Raw genomic sequence first — 16,020 nt, forward strand, 5'->3', positions numbered from 1 at the left:
AGGCCGTGAGGACTTCCAAGGGTTTACAAAAAGGAGCCATGCTAGGTTGCAACGGGCAGATGTTTTCCATATGTTGCTCAAGTGAAACTTAAATCCATTGAGGCAGGCATGTACTGCGATGTGAAGTTATATATTTTGGTTTGAGCCTGGGCTTCAAATTGAATTATGCACAGACATCTTAAGAAAATGTGTGAGAGAGGGTTTAGCATATCTCTGTCTGTCTGCAGTTGGCTCTCTCTGGCTCCTTTCTATTCCTGGAAATGGCATGCTTAACTATTTCTGTTCAAATGCACGTTTAGTTCTCTGTTCACCAACTATTCCTTCCATATGATGCTTATTTAATTTGAAAATCTGAATCTCAGCAAAGGAGAATTGTAGTTTTTGTCTTTTGTTGGTTTTGTTGTTTCTTTGTCATTTCTCTCCTTCTTTCTTCTCTTGTCTCTTTGTTAATTGAAATTACACGTAATTTGACCTAGGACTCAACAGAGCATCATCCAAAACTGAAAGTTCATTAAGCATCATTCTTATGATATTTATAAATAAAATGATAAATAATAGGAATTAGTGGGGGTTTTTTTACACAGTGTTTTTATGCCTGCAATGATGTGCTCTATTTTGATAATTTATTTGGTTTCTTGGCCCAATATATAATTTTCTACAGTTTTATGACTCCCTGGTTTTGTACTGATGATCCTTGAAGGCCAGGTTGGAGCAGCCTGGTGGAAGGAGATGAGCTTTAACATCTCCCCAACCCAAACCATTCTGTGGTGGTTAATCTGCTCTCTCCAGAGCTGGGCACTGACTGACAGCTGGTCCCTGCCCATCTGCCCGGGTTTGAAAAGCCAGGTGTCTGCTAAGGAAGGCAGGAACCTCCCCTGAAATGGAAAATGTAACCCCCCTCCCTCTGAATTATTATAATTTTGAAATTAAGGGACTCTCAGACAAAGATATGGGAGTAGGAATAGCAGTTCTTTATTAGGAAAAATAAAAATACAAATGCACTAGTAAAAAAAGAGAAACCTCTGCCAGAGCCAGAGCAGCCCTGTCCCCTGTGGGTCAGGGAGGTGGCTCAGCCCCATCCCAGGGGGGCTCAGCCCTCCTGCAGTGCCAGCTGTGCTTCTGCTGGAGCAGGATCTGCACAAGGGGGGAGTTTTCCTCTGGAGCTCCAGGGCTGGGGGAGATGGGCCTGGGCTCCTCTGGGAATGCAGGGGAAGAAAGCTGCTCCTCTGGGAATGCAGGGGGAAGGAAAGCTGCTCCTCTGGGAATGCAGGGGGCAGAAAGCTGCTCCTCTGGGAATGCAGGGGAAGAAAGCTGCTCCTCTGGGAATGCAGGGGGAAGAAAGCTGCTCCCCTGGGAATGCAGGGGGAAGGAAGCTGCTCCCCTGGGAATGCAGGGGGAAGGAAGCTGCTCCTCTGGGAATGCAGGGGAAGGAAGCTGCTCCCCTGGGAATGCAGGGGGAAGGAAGCTGCTCCCCTGGGAATGCAGGGGGAAGGAAGCTGCTCCCCTGGGAATGCAGGGGGCAAAGGCTGCTGTGCTGTTCCCAGGTCAGATTGGATCCAGGTAGGAATATTTGGCTCCTCCCCTGGGCAGAGCATCTCCCCATGGATGATGGAATTTTCTCAGCCATACAGGGACACTCAGTGGCCATGAACAGAAGATAATTAAGAATTAATGGCCCATGAACAGAAGATAATTAATAATTAATGGCCCAGTAACAGGAGGTATCTCCTGGAGGGAGGATTGGCTTTGGGAGAGACAAAGTGCCCAATGAACAGCAGAGAACTGCCCCAGCTCTGACAGATGGGGCCAGAGGACACCCCCAGGTCACTCCTTCGGCCTGAGCCGCTGTCCCTGCTGTGTCCCCAGGGAACTCGATGCTGCTGCGGGTGCTGCCCGCGCTCTACGAGAAGCAGCCGCGGCCGATCCACGCGCGCCTGCGGGAGCTGGTGGCGCCCATGGCCCAGCTGGACCCGCCCGAGCAGCTCCACCTCCTCAGGCTCCTGCACACCGTGGCCAGGAAGAGAGAACTGGGGGTAAACCACACCGGGCACGTCTCCCTGCCCCTCCTCTCGGGGGTTTGTGGCTCACAGGCTGGGTGAGGGAGGAATCGCACCATGCAGGGTTCCTCTGCTAATTCCTTGTGAATTCTCCAATTCCTTCCCAAGTTCTCCACCTAGACATAAGGAGAACAGAGCAAAGACCCTGCTGGACCAAAAGCTTTGGGTTAAACCATTTGTCTCCAATGTTTTCAGCTCTTCCTTTGTCAGCTGAGTGTGAATTCCCATAACTGTGTTTCTGTCAGTGCACGTGAATCGTATTAAAATCCATGTCACGGACAATTAAAATTATTTAGGAACTGATGAGAACTGATAATCAAAAAAGCACAAACAAACAAAAGAAAGAACAAAATAAGGGTATTATGGCTTTTATGCCCCATGTGTGTGTCTGTATGTCTTTTCCACAGCTGCAGCAGTTTCCCTGAATCCAGGGTGCATTACTGTGCCTGTGTACCCTGAATTAATCCTCAGTGGGCACTCGTACACAACTGCATCCTGTTTGGCAGATGGCTCCAAGGACTACACCCTCAGTCTCCTGAAAACTGGGTTCTTGCAAGAAATTACAACTTACCTATAGCACATTTATTGTGCAGTGAAGGTCTTGACCCCCCTTTTCCTCTCTATTCCAGCTCCTGACCTTGTCACAATTTTTAGTTTCTGGTGGAACCCAAACATTCCTACAAGTACTTTAATTGACTGTATTATTGAGGAAGGCTGAGTCTTATGTTGCTTTAAACAATAAAATATAGACTGGCCTGGAGCAGGGAAAATATTTGGTAAAATTGGGTTTTTTGTCTTTTTTTTAATTGGGCATTTCCTTACTTATTTATGCATAACTGCCATATTTTAAAGCAGAGCTTACCCTTATTCCATATGTTCAGTTGAACTTGGATTGACCTCAGTGACAACTCCATGCAAAGGTCACCAAGGGTGGAAAACTTCTATTAACTCAAAGTCTGGTGGCTTATTTTTATCACTCTGGTGGTTGTATCTCCTCTGGTTATTGGTGTTCACAATTCAAAACAGAGATCCAATTTGTTTCTGGTTTTTTAACAGGTGCTGAGAGAGTGTTTGCCATTTTTATTTGGACACCTGAGGGACCCCAACCACAGCGAGGTGATCTTAAACATCCTTCTGGAAATATCCAGCTACGAACCTGCAGCCTTGGCCCCTTTCCTTCCCATGCTGAGGGAAATTGGAGAGAGTTTTCCCAGTTTGATTGGGCATACAGCAAAGATCTTCGGAGCTGTTGGACATCTTGATGAGGTAAGATGGGAAACAAAAGACTTGCTTGGCTTTGGACTTGGGGTTGCTTTTATTCTTGTATAAAGTAATGCATCCATGTATTTCTTATCTAGTAACCCGATTGCCCTGCCATGGAATCATGGAATGGTTTGGGTCGGGAGGGACTTTAAAGATGATCTTATTCCAGTTCTTCCCCCTTTGGCAATTAATTTGGGTGTGTATTGGCTGGGCCTCATGTGTCTGAGCAGCACAGGAAGACACCATCCTCACTGTTTCTACTGATCTGGAGCTTTATATTCATGTAAAATTAGATTTATCTCAGAAGAATCAAAACCAGATTTGGTTTGGCTTCATAAATCTTATTTCTGTTGTGTGGAAAGAGGAGCCAAAATCCCATTGAGGTCTGGGAGCCAAATGAAGTTTTTTGTTCTCTCCTTGTTTACTTCCATCCCCCAGCAAGTTTTACTTTTATAAGATCTGCAGGTGACCACATTTAATTCTGTGTTTAGTATTTGAGTGTCAGCATTTTCTAGAAACTTTACGGCTGCTAACCAGCCAATCCTCAGCTGAGCACAGCTGGGCTCAGAACTGAAGGATTTAATTTGGATTCTGTGTTTTGGGGTGTTGAACCAGCTCTCCCCATCTGGGTGTCTCTGAGGCTCCATTTCCGCTGAGTTCTGCTACTTCAAAGGGGCTGAATTTATTTTTTTTGCCTTTTGTTGCTGTGATTGTTTTATACCAAACCAAGAATAAGCGAGGAACCAAGTGGCCCTGTTGGATTCCAAGCAGTGCTGGGAATTACACACCAGAGTAAAGCTCACAAAGACACGATTCAAAGAACATTTTCCCCTCGTGTTTTTAACCTGTTGGTTTATGTGGCTACACCAATCTACTGAGTGGAGCACACACAGCCTGCACTGAAGAACTAATGTCCAGTCTCCCTGGAGTAAATGTTGAGAAAGCTCTCACCATGTCCTGCGCCATGAGTCTGATTTTTTAGGAAGCTGCTGGCTCAGCAGCATCCCAGCCCGTGGGGAGGACACATTTGTCATTTGTTTGCTGTGTTTGTTGCTGACATCCAGGGACCCTGTGCTCCAGACTCAAAAACAGGGATAAAGACAACACGCAAAGGGTGGCAGAGGTGAATGTTCCACCAGGAGATCAACGGTTCCTCTCTTGTTTTGCTCTCCAAAAGGTTGGGAAGTGTGAATAATTCTGAATTATGGAAGATCTTAAAAGGACAGGGTGGTTTGGGTTGGAAGGGATCTTGAAGCTCATCCCATTCCCCTGCCATGGGCAGGCACACTTCCACTACCCCGGGTTGCTCCAAACCCTGTCTAAGCTGGTCTTAACAAAAAGAATCACTCACCTAAGAGAGGAAGGAAACGCCTCCATGGCTGATCCCTGAGCATAGGTGAGATCATGGAATCCTAAAATCTGCCAAACTGGGAAAGACCTCCAGGACCATCGAGTCCAGCCACCAACCCAGGTGTGCCTCTGATGGTCTCATCTCACAGCCCCCATGTCAGGGCTGTCCCAAACCCTCCCTCATCCCTTGTCCCCCTCTTCCCTGTCCTGACACGAGCCGTGCTTCGGATATTCTGTCACTTCTCAGACAGGAATCGGCCTCCCCTGCCCGGCCAAGCAAAACAAGCACGCAAGGAGACATCAATGGCAGTGCTGGAGCTTTATTTGTTGATGTTTTATTTCACTGGAAGGCTTGCCTGGGGAAAAGAGGTGGCAAGGATTGAGGCTTGGCCGTGGATGGTCAAAACTGTGGATCTGAGCAAATCCTTGCTGGCTCCTAGAAAATGCCTCTTGTGCTTCCAGGGACCCTGGGAGACAGGAGAGCTCTGGATTTGAAAGGTTGTCCCTTGTTTACACACACCACTTCTGCTGGTGTCAGCGACACTCTCGGGAGGCAAGCTGAAGTCAGAACTTGTCCCTTAACCATAAACTTGTGCAAATGAAAAACCATCTTGGGGCTCAGGGTAGTCAGGCACTTTATTTTTTTCCCCTATGGTTTGAACCACCTGGGAGTTGGAGTTATTTCTGAAAGCCTTGTGATCTTTTTGTAGTCTCCTGAACCTGTTTTTAAGAAAAAATCACAACACTTCGCCACACCTCATTGCTTGTGCTTTAGCTCTTCACCTTCTGGCAGATGTAATGCCATAAAATGCAAGGGCTGCTTACGAGAAAATACATCAAACAGGCATTGCTGAAATAACAAGGGGTTACGTGCATCCAAATAGGCTTTGTGAAACATTTTGGATAAGAACTGTGGCAGGGATAAGGGCTGCTTTCATGTTGAGCTATTTTGCTGTAATTTTGTTTTGTATAACAGTTACATATTATATTACTCAGGCGAGTTTATTGTTCTTTTACCTCACTCCAGGCGAGTAGCAGCATTTCAGCATGGCTGGAGACTCTCCAGCTGGATCAAAGTGACAGGAAAATGGTCAAAACTGCTCCTCCATTTAGTCTGCTGCACAGTTTGTTTAGAAAACAAAAATGTGTTTTAAATGTTAATTGAGCCTCTGTTTATCTCTTGGAGGAAGGATCGGCTTTCAAATAAATGAGTAACTGTGCACCAAAAAGTCAACCTCGTTCAAGCCATTGAGGAAAAAGCTCCTTGGTCACATCAGCCCAGCTCAGGGTGTAGCTGGAGCTCTCCCCCATATGGCTGAAGGGGAGCAATTTGTCTGATCCACTCTTCCCATTATCTCTGTCATGGCAGAGCTGCTTTTCCTTGAATTACGTTGGTTTGCTCTTCAAAAAAAGTCTCACCCGTGATGCAGGGCCATGTCCTGCCAACGTCTCCTGGGTATTTTCATAGCCCAGCTGGATCTGGAATCAAACTTTCAGCAGATTTTGCTCTCTGGTTACGAGGTCCCAGAAGAGAGGAGGAAACGGGGCTGGGACCCTGCAGAGCCCAGAACATGTGCATGGCACATGAGCTCTCTGCTGGCCCTTGGGAAGAAGAAAGTTGTTTGGTTTTTTGCCTTTGTTTGTGTTTCAGCACAGGCTGAAATCCAAACATCTCCCAGTTTCTCCATCAATCTGCTGAGGACCAAGTGGGCTTCCCTGAGTAAAAGGATTCCCCCAGTGAAGGATCCGAGGGGAGTTCCTGAGTTAATTCTTGTTTTTTCCACTGCTGTTTCCACTTGCATGTTTTTAGGACTGTGGAACCCAATCTAATTAGAAGAACTCTAACAGAGGAGCCCTAAACTGGAGATGTTCAGATCCAGGCTGGATATTCTCCATTCTTGGAGGTGTTGCTGGGGCTTGAAGCAACCTGTGGAAGGTGTTTCTGCCCATGGCAGGGGTGGGATTGAGTGGTCTCTAGGGTCCCTTCCAAACCATTCTCTGGTTTTATGAAGTAGCTGAGCCAGAGCCAGCAGAGGTGAAAGGGGAGCTTGGTGTTGCTGGGGCCCTGATCACTGAGCCAGGCTGATCTACCAACCCAGAAGGATGTAGGGCCCTTAAAAAGCCTTCAGGGATCTGGTTCTAGGTCTGAGGAGGAGACAAGATGTCCTGAGTTAGGCTGGGTTAGGTAACACCAAGAGGAACAAAAGTTACTTCAGCGTAACCCCAAATAAACTGTGTTTGAGGCAGCTGCCCGTGTCACTGCGGGGCAGCCATTCTTCCCCAGGGAGGTGACTCGGTGCCAGCACTCACAGCCCCTGGCACAGCAAACAATGAATTTGTGTGTTCAGCCCTGTTCTTATCTCCCCACGCTGCCCAGGAGCGAGCCAGAACCTCCCTGCTGTATCTGGTGAACCAGCTGGCCAACATGGAGCACTCCTTTCACCACCTGCTGCTGCTGGAGATCAAGAGCCTCACCGACACCTTCTCGAGCATCCTGGGCGCCCAGAGCAGGGACATTTATCGCATGAGCAACAGCTTCTCTGCCATCGCCAGGCTGCTGGCGCGGCGGCTCGGCACCGACGGCGCGGCGGCAGCCAGGTACCGCTGCTCCAGCACGGCCCCTGCCTCCCCAGGGCTCTGCTCCTGCCTGCAGGTCTGCCTTTCGTGTTTTCCAGACTCTGCACTGCCTCCGTGTGTGACTCTGAGCTCCACACAAAGTGCCAGCAGCTCTGCTCACAGCTCAGCACACAGGGCAATCCTGAACCAGCCCAGAACCAGCCCAGGCACACTGAGCAATCCTGAACCAGCCCCAGAACCAGCTCAGCACACAGAACAATCCTGAACCAGCCCAGAACCAGCTCAGGCACACAGAACAATCCTGAACCAGCCCAGAACCAGCTCAGGCACACAGAACAATCCTGAACCAGCCCAGAACCAGCTCAGCACACAGAACAATCCTGAACCAGCCCAGAACCAGCTCAGGCACACAGAACAATCCTGAACCAGCCCAGAACCAGCTCAGGCACACAGAGCAATCCTGAACCAGCCCAGAACCAGCTCAGCACACAGAACAATGCTTTTTCAGCCCCAGAACCAGCTCAGCACACAGAACAATCCTTCTCCAGCCCAGAACCACCTCAGGCACACAGAACAATCCTGAACCAGCCCAGAACCAGCTCAGGCACACTGAACAATCCTTTTCCATCCCAGAAACAGCTCAGCACACAGAACAATGCTTTTTCAGCCCCAGAACCAAGGGTACCGCTGCAGCTCCAGCCCCAAAAAGTGCAACCAGCAGGGAAGGGAGGAGAGCAAACTGGGAGGGTGGGACTGCAGCACCTGGAGCTGGAATCGGACAATTAACCCAATATGGAAATGGACCAAAACCTATAAAGTGTGAAAACTCCTGACCTGGGGTCCATCTAGGGCAGAGCTGTTGCACTGCCCAAGTTCCTTCAAAGGCCTTTTAATAAATCCCTACTTTATTCCTTTAACTCCCAGCCTCTGTTCCAGGTAGCCTCTTTAGGCATCACTGTGAGGCACCAAAATTCCCATTAAATATACTCCCATTGCTGTGCAGAAAGCCATGCCTCAGATAAGTAGACTTAAGCAAGCTAAAAAAGCCTTGATTAAAATTAAATCAGTGAAGTCAGGCCTCACAATTATCAGTGAGTTTATTCTAGAAAATGTCCACTGAGGGTGATGAGAACAATGGCTGGCATAGCTCCCCGATGAAGATTTGCCCAAAACAAAAGTCTGAAAAGAATTTCTGAAGCATCAACAGTGAGATGTTCTGCTCACTCAGCTGCTTCTGGCTGTGCATCCTAAGGTTGAAGTGTTGTGGTGAGGATAGGAATGTTATTTAAATACAGGGTGGCAGTCACTTCTAAGTAGTGAGAGACTTAGAATTAGAGTTGTGTATCCTGCAGGAGGTCAGGGGGCACACAGGAGTAGTGATTCTTTGGAAAAATGGAACACAGGTGTCAGAAAACTCCTGACAGTGAAGGCCAGCCCTGGAGCCAGACTGGGAGCAGTGGAGCCAAAACACTGAGGTCAGTGGAGAAACAAATAATTGGTGTCCTGGAGAGAGGTGAAAATGAGAAAGGGGAGGAAGCCAGATAGAGCCCTCATCTGACTATAGGGCTGTGAGAAATGTCCAAGCCTCACCTGGAGGCAGAACCTCAGCAGAAGGCAGCCCTTGGCATTCACAGCCCATCGTTGTCCCTCCATTTATGGTTGAAAAATTACTTTGTTAAAATACTGTGATATTCCTATTCCTTATTATATTCTGTGCTTAACATTTATCTCTAGAGCTGCTAAGAAAACCCAGTTAAAAACAAGGTTTTCATCAAAATCTGGGGTTTTTTTTACTAAAATTCTCTTTAAGGACTGGCTGAAGAGTAGAAGCTTCATTGTCTGTGTGAGTGTGGTTACAGATGATTTTCTCTCTCTTCTCCTTGGTTTTATTTATTTCTTTATTTATTTTAAATTTCATTCCCTCCCCAACCCCCTGTGCCCCCATTATCTCAACATGGCTGTGAGGGATCACAGCAAAATGCTGTGAATGTTTTTTCACAGTTTTTAGCTATTTAGTTTTACATTTCAGGCCTGTGTCAAGCAGAGTATCAGCTAAATCAGACAAGGCTGAATGAGAGTTCTCTGCTGATTTAAGCAGAGCTGGTTTTGACTTGTGCTTGGGAAATGGGACCAGTCCAGATGTGAAGGTGGAAGTGCCCTCCCAGCTCTGGAGCTGCTGCAGTCACTGAGCTAAAGAGCAGCAATCCAGAGTGTTTGTGCTGTGAAGGGAAAGCAGGATTTTAAACTGTGGGCCTGGCTTCTAGCCATTCCTTCCAAAACTCCTGTGTTTACACAAGGAGAAGCTGAATTCTTCAGAGCCATGGCTGGCCCGGCGTTGTTTGACACAGGGAGTTTTACATGCAGGGACTGGGGAGCATAATTAGAACCAGGCCATGCCCTGCTGCTCCTAACTGTCCCAAAATTGCAAGTTATTCAGTCCCAGGGGGCTTTTAAAGAACATATGCAGGGTTTTAATGGACTGATCCAACTAGAGGGGCAGTGTAGTCAATTAAAGGGGAAGAAAGCTTCAAAGCCCTCGTTAAGGGGCTGCACCAGTGCTGTGGCTGCTTGGAATTGTTTTACGCTGGGACAGGAGAGATTTAGGTTAAATATGAGGAAGTGCTTTACTCAGAGGCTGGCAGGCCCTGGCACAGGTGCCCAGAGCAGCTGTGGCTGCCCCTGGATCCCTGGCAGTGCCCAAGGCTGGGACACTGGGGCTTGGAGCAGCCTGTGGGACAGTGGAGAGGTCCCAGTGGAATGGGATGGAATGGAATACTCTTTAAGGTCCTTCCAACACAAACCAGTCTGGGATTGTGCTGACAATTCCCTGATCTTTTCTCCATCACTTGCCTTCTTCAAACTTGTCCATCCTGTTGGAGGAGGTGATTTTCTCTCCCTTAACAAGCCACGAACACCTCGTGGCCTCCATGAGCACAGAGGTGAAGCCCTGGCCACAACGCCAGGTGTATTTTCCTTACTCTCCCTTTGGGATGCTCTTTTGGTGCTGTGATAATGGTGCTGCTGCCCTGGAGAAATGTCCTTTGTGCTGATGCATCCCCTGGACACGGAGGTGCATTTGTGCAGAGGGTTTGAAGCGTGAAGCCAGCAGCAGCCTGGCACTGCACTATTTTTGGCATGATGGTTTCTCCATCACCTCGTGCACCCTCCTCCTCCTCCTCCTCCTGCAAACAGCTCTGGTGTAAAGTGATCCTGCTCCAGCAGCCTCAGCAGTGCCCCTTGCCGAGGCTGCAGACAATGGTTGGTCTGAGTGGGCTGGAAGGGGAGCCCAGCAGGAAGGGCTCCCGTGGGGTGGGATGGAGCCCTCACTGAGGGTTTTGTGGGTTTTGTGCCTCTGGCCTCCCAGGGAACTGATGTGAGCACAGGGCTGGTTACTTGGACACCCTCTGCTTCCCCCTTGGGAATCCTGGCACCAGCAGGGGCAACAACGGGACGCTGGCTTGAGGAGCCCACCCTCCACACCCTAGGAGTGACTTTTTTCAGCTCGACATATGGAAAATAGGATTCATCCACGTTTCTTTTCCAATCATAACAATTTCATGACTCTTTAGGAGAAGCACTTCCTTGCATTCCCTTCACAAAGCCATGGGAGCTCAGCAGGAGAGTGCTGGACAAAGAGGTGCTGTTTGAAACACCATTTTTAATCCCAAACATCACCAAGGCTGCCTGGTTGGGGTCTGTCACTCCCAAAGCCCATCAGTCCATCAATCCCCTCTCTGTGCCCCAAGGCTTTGCCCATATTTACACAGGGAACAGGAGTTTTCCTTAGAGCTCAGCTCCCACAATGGCAGCAGTGTTGGGAGCTGTGCTGGAGTGACTGCTTTCCAATAAATTAAATCTTGTCCTACATCCCCAGAAAGATTTGTTAGGAAAGGTCGCATCAAGGGTCTTTATTGCAGAAGAATATTTTTCAAGGGCTCCTCAGTGTTAATATATTATGAGATCTTGCTTGAATTAAAAACAAAGCAAGACAAAACTTGCCAGCTCCCCTGAGAAATATCCTGAGCTGCCTTTATCAAAACAAGTGAAAAAGTGCATTTAGTGATGCCACATTTCTGGTTGTTTTGTAAAAACCTGGCTTTTTACAATTGGTAATGTGCAGTTTGTGGAGTTTTTAATGGGCTCCCCCACTGCGAGTGTGACTTGTGAGACTCTGCTGCTTTGGAAGGGCTGTGTTAAACCCCTCATTTGTGGTTTTATAGATGCATCTTTTACAGATTTAGCTATTCAGATGTTTTTTCATGAGGGAAAAAAAAAAAAAAAGGAAATCAAACAAAGAAATAGAAGCATAACAAACTTGTTTTAGAGCTGTGGGTGGAGTTTAAAAAGTAAATACTGTCCAATCCCCCTTGATTCTCCAAGAGATTCCTGTTTGCTTTGTGCTGCTCCGTGGTTTTTGGTGCCAGCTCCTCCCTGCTTGCAGGAGTGAGCTGGGAACGTGCACATCATCCCAGCAGGACAGGGAGAGGGGAAGAACAGTGATGCTCCTGCTGTTGGTCCCTGGGAAATCCAGACCTGCTGCAGCTGCAGCATCTCCAAGGCAGAGTAAGGATACCCAAAATTCAGATTTCCAGCAAATGGCCAAATATTTGGGGAGCTGAGTCTCTCTGCAGGCTCTGAGTGATGAGGGAACCCAGAGAAAGCCACTTTCAAAGCTCTTTGAGGGAACCCAGCACGTTTTTACCAACAGTGTCTTTCCCAGCAGATTTCTGTTTATCCTGTAAGATCAACAGCTTCCCTTCAATTTATTTGAAAGTTACCTTTGAATTTTTCCATTAAAATGTTCTATTTTGTGGCTGCCCATCCCTGGCAGTGCCCAAGGCCAGGCTGGACAGGGCTGGAGCAGCCTGGGGCAGTGGGAGGTGTCCCTGCCATGGTAGAGGTGGCACTGGGTGGGCTTTAAGGTCCCTTTCAACCCAAACCATTCCAGGATTCTCAGATTCTGCGATTTTAAGACAAACATAACAAATCCAAAACAAAACTACTTGCCCTGCAGTCTCACAAGTTCATTTTAACTCTTCATTTTCTCTTTGCTGAGCTGGAGTCACATTGCTCAGAACTGTTCCTGAGTTTTAAAAGGCACTTTTCTTCCTCAGAATGCAATAATTCAGTAAGAATTGCATGTACTTCGGTCAAAGCTTTAAAACCACAGAATTCTATAAAGTCTGCAAATAGCTTGACTTTTGCCTTGTGAAAATGATGTAATAAGTCAGTGTTTAGCAATTTTGAGAGAATGTTATGAGTTCAGATGAAAAACTTTTGACTATCAGGGACAGAATTGTGATTTGCTGGTGCTTGGCAGTCTCCAGTCCAGGGTTGTCAGAGATGTTCAGTGCTTCTGATCCATCAGAGATGTTGATCTAGAAGATGTTCCTGAAAATAACCTCAGGGAATCTCTGTTTAAACATAATTATTTTACCAGATCCAAACCACAAGTCCCAGGCAGAGACACAGCATCAGCACAATGGACACAGTGTGCCAGAGTTAATGTTCTGCTTTCTGCTTCCTCAGGATGGAAAACGACCCTGAGGCAGAATGTCCTCTACCACTGGATGATTTAAAATCTGTCGTGAATGGCAGTGAAGAAGATGAAAAGCTGCAAGTTAAAATCCAGGCTTTTGAAGAGAAAATAAACGTGGACAGCAGCACCCCTGGCTCAGTGAGGAGATACAGCCTGGGCCAGGTTTCTAAAGAGGAAAGGAAGGATATGAGGTTTAACAGGTAGGGCTCTGGAAAATGTGTGAGGGGTTCAGGAAGATCAGTTCTGTCATAAAACTTTATCCAAATGTGGAGGGTTTGGTCTGCTCATGGAATACTCACAGGCAGCATAAACCTACATTTAACTGATCTTTGCACCCATGAACTTAAGGGCTGGGTGAAAACTTTCTAAAATCCCAGAATCCCAGAATGGTTGGGGTTGGTCAAAACCCATCCAGTGTCACCATGGGCAGGGACACCTCCCACTGTTCCAGGTGCTCCAAGCCCCAGTGTCCAACCTGGCCCTGGGCACTGCCAGGGATCCAGGGGCAGCCACAGCTTCCCTGGGAAACCCATTTAATCTTTTCTGTGCCCTAAAGCAGCAAAAAATGCAGGAAAAAAGCCTCCATTGAGCTATCACAGACAGGAAGGTCCTGAGAGCTTTTCTGGGGTGTTATCACTAACAATATTTATCAGTGACAGCAACATGACCTCGGGCTGTCCCTGCCCCACAGCTCCACGCAGAGCTCTGCTCTCCCTGCTCCAGGATTTGCCCTTTCAGCCACTTCTGCCCTCTTTGCTCCCCTCCATCTCCAGCAGGGATCCAGGGCAGGGGGAGCAGGATTCAGTGAAATGCTGCTGTTGCCAGTTTTATGGTGGGATTGGTACGGCAGCCACACCACCCTGGGCTCTAGGATCCTTGCAGAGGGACTGCCTCGCTCCCCCCGTGGCAGATGTTGGGACATGTGGGTATTATTTGGATATTGTTCCATTGCATTTGCTTATTAAAGCTGAGGTTTGAGCTTGGCTTTGGAAATGCAGATTTTTCCAGAAGCCCCACACTGGGCTCTCTGAGGCAGCTGCACAGGGCACGTTTTGGGGGCATTTTTGTGCCCTGCCTCTATTCCAAACCCTTTTCCCATCCTTCCTCCCTGCAGGTCCAAGAGCCTGGCCCTGCACGCGCTCAGGGTGAAGGGGCTGAGCTCGGAGGGAGGGCAGGACGAGGAGAGTGGGGACATCTTCTCCGAGCTCTACCTCAGCCAGGAGCACCAGGAGGTGCCTTTTGGGGTGCAGCCCGAGGCAGGGACCTGCCTGCTGCCACAGCAGAGTGCTGACCTCCCCCAGCCAGCCAGGCTGCCAGATGTGACCCCGGAAAAGGCCGGGGAGGGAAGGGCAGAGGCAGCCACGAGCCCTGAGGAGCACCAGGACCAGCTGTACCTGCACCTGAAGGAGAACCTGGGCAGAGTGAAGGAGTTTGTGGTGGAGATGGGGAGGAGGATTCCCATCCCTGAGCAGTGTGTGATCGAAGGTAAGCAGGATCAACCTCCCAGGGACTTCAACACCCACCCAGACCAAAGAGCCCCAGCACAGGCAGGGAGGAACATCAGCTGTAGAAAACAACATTTCCCAAATGGAGTCTTTTGAAACCTTCCAGGATTCATTTCCTTCAGGACACAGCCCATCCCGTGCCTCTCCCAGACTCCCAGGGAGGCTCAGGTGAACGTTTCCTCCTGGATGTGTTGTCAATGGACCCTGAAGGGTGGCAGAGCCTCTGGGCACAAGGGCAGGGCAGCAAGGGCCATTGCCAGCTGCAGGCTGGAGCTGTGGAGCTGGCTGGGACATCAGGGATCCGTGTGGTCCGTGAGGCTCCTGCTGGGTCGGTTTGAGGCAGATCTGGGGCTCCCTCCTCATCACCAAGTTATTAAACCAGCAGAGTTGGGACAACAATGGTCAGGACCCTCGGGGCAGCACATTCCAACACAAACCTCCCCGAGGGCACAGCGGGTGAGATGCCCATGGCTGGGATGGGTTGGATCCCATCTCACCAATCCCTGGGTGTGTAAATGCTGCTTTAATGTTTGCTGCTTTCATGCCTGGTCTGTGATCTGCTCCTCTTTGAAGTGAATGCTTTGGGCTGGGTTGGGTTGGGTTTTGTTGGGAGCCTCCTGCTTTATTCCCTTTGAGGTGAATTTGGGTGCATCCAACCCCTCGCTGGTGGCCATGAGCTGTTCACAGCCCAACCCTTCCATGGGCCACGTTGATCCCAAAGAGCAGCTGCCTCAATCAATTAAATTAAATTAAATTTAATAAATTAAATTTCCAGTCCCTTCAAACATCACCTTCTAATACAGCATCACTTCAGCTCCAACGAGCATCAACTGAAGTTGATAAAAGATTTATTTCTTTCCTTTCTCAGTGGTGAAGAAGTGGAAAATCAGTCTCCACTCATAAAAGGGATATACTACTCTCTACATATATATTTTAAAAGCTTATGGTTCTGAAGAGTTTCCTAAATACCTTGAATTCCAGGTTTAGTAGTTGAAATAGTTATTTGGTAGAATTAAGGATAAAACTTGTGTTGCATAAAATTCCAGTGAAAACATGAGAGTGAACAATGTGGCTTTTGAAGTGCTGAGTGCTCTGACCCCACATTAATGAAATCCCATATATTGAATATTTTTTAATGTATTGCTCAGTTTCCTTTCTGCAATACCTCTTATGATACATCCTAGGCATGTGACTATTTCTAAATTCATTCAAACGATTGTAATTTCCTGAAAATCCTCAACTAGCATTCCTAGGGAAATTCCTTGAGCAGGGACACACGTGCAGAGCAGAGATTTATGGGAGTCGTTCTAAATCTGTTGAAGAAATGCAGCCCTGCTCATTCCACAGGGGACAGCTCTGTTAATATTCCAGATATTGCATAAAGCTCTCCAAAAACCTGCAGTTATTGCACTTCAGAGATCCCCAGACTCTAACAGGGCCCACTCAAAGGCGTGTTTTACATTTCACCAACATGTTTAGCAGAAAAAAAAACAAGATTTGAAAACATTAATAAATATAGTTGGCTGATTTTATGTCGGCTGTGTGGGAGTCTGAACTGGAAATTTAATGTGTAAGACATGGAAGATATGAAAAGATAAGAGCTCCAGAGCAGCCCCTCATGACACAGAGGATTTGAAGGAAATAATGGCAAAATGTGTTGCACATTTCCCAACCTTTCCTTTCCTGGCATTTCCAGTGACAGCTCTGGGGGGGTCAGCGGGGTGTTAAT

At 47.9% G+C, this 16,020-nt stretch overlaps 1 protein-coding gene across 1 annotated transcript in view; it reads left to right on the forward strand.

The window, feature by feature from the left end:
• The window catches only part of VEPH1 (ventricular zone expressed PH domain containing 1), a 52,936-nt gene that overhangs the window by 17,022 nt on the left and 19,894 nt on the right, over positions 1-16,020 (forward strand). Inside the window, exons 6-10 of the mRNA XM_021540827.3 lie at positions 1,867-2,033; positions 3,114-3,323; positions 7,048-7,268; positions 12,777-12,986; positions 13,901-14,271. Coding sequence (XP_021396502.2) covers positions 1,867-2,033; positions 3,114-3,323; positions 7,048-7,268; positions 12,777-12,986; positions 13,901-14,271 — 1,179 coding nt within the window. The remainder of the gene's footprint in view (positions 1-1,866; positions 2,034-3,113; positions 3,324-7,047; positions 7,269-12,776; positions 12,987-13,900; positions 14,272-16,020) is intronic.

Source organism: Lonchura striata, chromosome 10 (genome assembly GCF_046129695.1).
Source record: "Lonchura striata isolate bLonStr1 chromosome 10, bLonStr1.mat, whole genome shotgun sequence".
In the NCBI taxonomy this organism is placed as follows: Eukaryota; Metazoa; Chordata; class Aves; order Passeriformes; family Estrildidae; genus Lonchura; species Lonchura striata.